This window comes from Mya arenaria, chromosome 14, assembly GCF_026914265.1.
Source record: "Mya arenaria isolate MELC-2E11 chromosome 14, ASM2691426v1".
Classification (NCBI taxonomy): domain Eukaryota; kingdom Metazoa; phylum Mollusca; class Bivalvia; order Myida; family Myidae; genus Mya; species Mya arenaria.
The window spans coordinates 50,504,154-50,508,476 of record NC_069135.1 but is presented as its reverse complement, the minus strand read 5'-3'; the positions used below and the strand labels follow the sequence as shown (position 1 = coordinate 50,508,476).

Here is a 4,323-nt window from a genome sequence, read left to right as displayed (position 1 = left end):
ACAAAATGTTTTTGAATCCATCTTTATTGTGTGCCTTTAATTGAAAACAAAACCAACTATAATCATGGTATATGTTGTTATTGTTTTTACTTTAAAGAAACTCTGCATAATTAATGCACCTATGTTCATCTAGGTTTCCAGTGAAAATAGTTAACATATAACTGGCTCTCTTGTAGTTGTAGTAAAAGTATTGAAGCTTTTTAAAGGCACATGGACAAACGGGACGTATTATATATTTTATTTCAAAATTAAATAAAGAATAAATATATATATATACATACACACAACATATAGAATATATTTGAAAAACATTATACAATAAACAGTCATTAAGTTGAATAGCATGTACACCATAAACATTATAACTATGTAGCTAAAAGCAAATAAAATACGTAAAATATATATAGACATGTATGTTTAAGCAAATATGATTCTTGTATTATATACATTTTTCATCCGTGCTTATACTTACGAGAAAAGCTAAAGTAAAAAAACAATCAATTATAATAATTGTATTTTGGCCACTTGTAATTGGATCTATTATTTATCGCACATTAAGGACGAGGAGCGTGCCTTTCTCTCCGGCGACAACCAGAGAGGAAGCACGGCTGCTGAAGAACAAAGCTTGAGGGTAGTGCACTCCGTCTTGTCCCCCTGCCAGTGTGGCCAACTTCGTCTTCCCGTCCTTGTCAACCTGCAGCACTGTGTGGGAGAAATAGCAGCAGACGAACACGTGTCCAGCAGTTGTCACGTGTACTTCCCAAGGTCCCCTCAAGTCAGGATCAGTGAATGTGGCCAGCTTGTTGCCGAGGTTGTCCAGGGTGATAAGTTGATTGTTTGAGTGGATTGTGATGTAGATAGTCTTCCCGTCGTTACTGATGGCAAATCTTTTCACCGTGTCACCACCGGTCTTATCCTCGTACAGCTTCTTCACCTGCTTCCCCGTCATCGTATAGACGTACAGCGCGGTGAGTGATGAAATGTAAAGGTTGTTCCCGTGATGAGCTGCGCCGTAACATTTATGGGAGAAACTTAACTTTCTCGTAGTCACAAGTTTCCCTTTTGTTATGTTAATAAAATGAAGTTCATGTCTATCATCATTGTTAACACAAAGCGCAACCTCATTCCCGCCAATGTGGCACACGTCGTATGGATACTCGGGGACATCACAGTGGTCGACAACCCTGTACTCCTGGTCCAGGAGTTTCACTTTCTTGTTGGTGCCGTCTGTAATAACAACCTCTCCACCAGGCAGCTCACATATCCCTTCAATATCACAGTCATATCTGTCTGAACTCATGTTCACGTTGTACTCCTTGTAACCTTCTGTAGCAAATACATGATCTCGCGGGAATAGCGATGAACGTGGTTGTGCACCAAAAACATTCGATTCATTTAACTCTCCAAATGTCTTCATCGAAGACAAGTTATCTTCTATTCCATTATGTTTACCAAAAGTTAAATCGTATTTGACAATACTTGACATGTTTTGCAGAATTTCTTTTGCTTGTTTGATTTTTTCTTCACATTTTTTGAAACCAATATATAGGGGTGGTTCGCCTGATGAGTCTTTGCTTTGTATGTCATCTATGATGTTCTTTAATTCATCGTGCATCTGTGTGCAGGATTCCATATCTTTCTTAATGGACAGCTCCTGATCAGCTACCAGACGGTCTAATTCTTGAACGGTTGTTTTCTCCATCTTGTCAAGAATGCCGTTGATCATTTTACGAATTGCTTTGATTTCATCAACAATGGCTGTTCGAGTCTTCCTCAATGAGGAACTATTTTTCTTTCGGTCGTTTTTCATATCTTCTATCTGCTTCCTAAGAACAGCAACCTGTTGAGGTAGTTGGCGAAACCCGGGATCTTTGCGGATGTCCCTTGCAACGTCTGGAATGTGCTGTATTGATGAACATTGTCTGCAATGAAAGAAGGAAAACTTGTTTTTCATGAAGACGCTTGTTTATAACATTCTTCTAAAATCACATTAATTTAAATACGTCGTCGTCGTCGTCGTCGTCTTACAGACAGACAGACAGACAGACAGACAGACAGACAGACAGACAGACAGACAGACAGACAGACAGACAGACAGACAGACAGACAGACAGACAGACAGACAGACAGACAGACAGACCGAGACACAGACAGAGAGATACACAGACAAACACACAGACAAACACACCGGTAAAGAGACAGACAGAAATACAGACGGACAGACGACCATACAGACAGCCATATAGAATGCCATACAGACAGGGATACAGCCAGCCAGACAGACAGACACAATGAAATATGGCATATTAAAAATAAATAACAATTAAGACAAGTAAAGACAAATAAAAGCATAGCATATGTTTAAAAAATACCAGATGATTAATATCTAAATTGAAAGGTAAATGGTACATGCATAGGAATGTTGGGAGGCTAATAGCATAAATTACTTTATAGTCTAAGTCTTAGTATTTATAATAACATTTCTTAGAAGAAAGGCTTGGTTTAAAAATAACTTAGATATCTTGTTATGACGATGTTTTGCGAATTCATTCATTTAGCGTCATACAGTTTGTATTCAGTATTCTATAAGTCGCAGAGAGTTTATATTCAGTATACCATAAGTCGCATACAGTTCAAATTCTGTATACCATAGGTCGCATAGAGTTTAAATTCTGTATACCATAAGTCGCATAGAGTTTAAATTCATTGTACCATTAGTCGCCGACAGTGGCAGTATTTGTAGTAAAGCTCATAACTCTTAGAATGTGTCGAGTTATGTCCATTGACTATCTGAGAAATAATGAAGAGCATTAGAACCATTCGGAACTCCTCGGCCATTTTCCATCGAAAACAACCTCGGATGTATGTCGGTACATCAGTAGAGGTAGATCATAAAAAAATAATAATAGTAAAAATGAATCGTTGTGTTAAGCTTGTATTTTGAATCACTAAGTTTTTTTAATTGATTGTCAGTGAAGCGTATTATTGCAAAGACAATTAAGATTCCCAACAGTCAAGTCATTAAGTTTAACTTCTGAATTGAAAATACTACACAATCTACTTACAAATTACTTAAATGTAAAGAATTCTGTCATTGTAAACCATCCATATACATGTACATCCGAGATTGTTTTTGATGGAAAATGGCCGAGGAGTTCCGAATGCGTTGGAACATAATTATTACGCATTATTATGTTATTTACAGCGTCATGTTATGTACGTGCACGACATATCCATCTAGTCAAACCGCACAGCTAGAAATTTTGCCCAAATCATCGTGAGTTAATAGGGAGTACTTAGTTTAAGTGTTCCTCAATATTTCTCCATTCGAATAAAGGTCTTATAATATAGGATCTGACGCGAATAACGAGTCTATATATCATGGTATACAGGGGCGGTTCCAGAATTAGACGTTAGATGGTGCGTTACTTAGGGGCGGAATTGCCCATTTCACTCAGAACCGAAATCTGTTTTTTTGTAAGTGCTGGCAGGGGGGAGTTTGGGGTACCCCCCCCCCCAAAAAAAAAAAGAAAAAAAAGAAGAATAATAATAATAAAAGAAAAGACAATTTTAGTTCAAATTGTGCACTTTGGGGGTATTTTATTATTTCAACTATTGAAATGTAAAGAAAAAAATCTTGGACGATTTCAGAGGGGGTGGGTTTGCTCCCCCTTTCCCCTCCCCGATCCGCAAGTGATATTTAATCAACGAGTTCAAAAAATTTGTTAGTAGGCAAGGCTTTGTTGTCAGTGTTGACCAATAAAAAATAAAGCATAGTCTAATAATAAACATATGTAAAATACAATTTTGTTATGCTTGTTTAAACCGGAGAAAATGTTAAGCATGCTTAAACTATTTTTGATCAGTATTAATACTGTGATTGTGTTATTTTAACTTAAATCGTCTTTGAAACATACCTATGACCCACGGCAACGCACACATGGCAACACAGCTGGTCATGGTCACCACAGACCAGCTTGAGCGCCTCCCCGGGGTGCCTCTCGCATCTCTCAAGGACGTCCACCGTCCCTGGTGCTGCTGCCCATTTCTTAACGTCCTTCCGGTCGAGTACCGTGTGTCTCTTGTATAAGCCATAATGTTTTATAACACAAATATCGCAGTAATATTTCGTGCACTGATTACAGAAATGTTGAGCTTCCGTGTTCAATCCATCTTCTTCACAAGCGGAACAGGCGAAATCATGGATGAAATCACACCCCCTCTGAATGGAGGATTCAAAATTTGATGCCATAGTCCAGCCACATTTAGGGTTTAAACTTAAAAATGTCCTATCCCTGGCCTTCACTACCAACAAGGAATTTA

The 4,323-nt window shown here is 38.0% G+C and overlaps 1 protein-coding gene across 1 annotated transcript; it reads right to left on the bottom strand.

Annotated features, from left to right (window-relative positions):
• Positions 1 to 223: 223 nt before the first annotated feature.
• LOC128216895 (uncharacterized) lies at positions 224 to 4,323 on the bottom strand. Its single transcript, XM_052923597.1, has 2 exons — positions 3,918 to 4,323; positions 224 to 1,922 (listed from the first exon to the last, which is right to left on the bottom strand). Exons 1-2 carry the CDS (start codon positions 4,250 to 4,252, stop codon positions 545 to 547), a joined length of 1,713 nt encoding a protein of 570 aa, XP_052779557.1. The 5' UTR covers positions 4,253 to 4,323; the 3' UTR covers positions 224 to 544.

Excerpts from the sequence above, each read along its gene's own strand:
- LOC128216895 (XM_052923597.1), bottom strand. The coding sequence starts at position 4,252 with ATGGCATCAAATTTTGAATCCTCCATTCAGAGGGGGTGTGATTTCATC. Across the intron at positions 1,923-3,917 it reads TGCGTTGCCGTGGGTCATAG|ACAATGTTCATCAATACAGC; the intron begins GTATGTTTCAAA and ends CTTTCATTGCAG.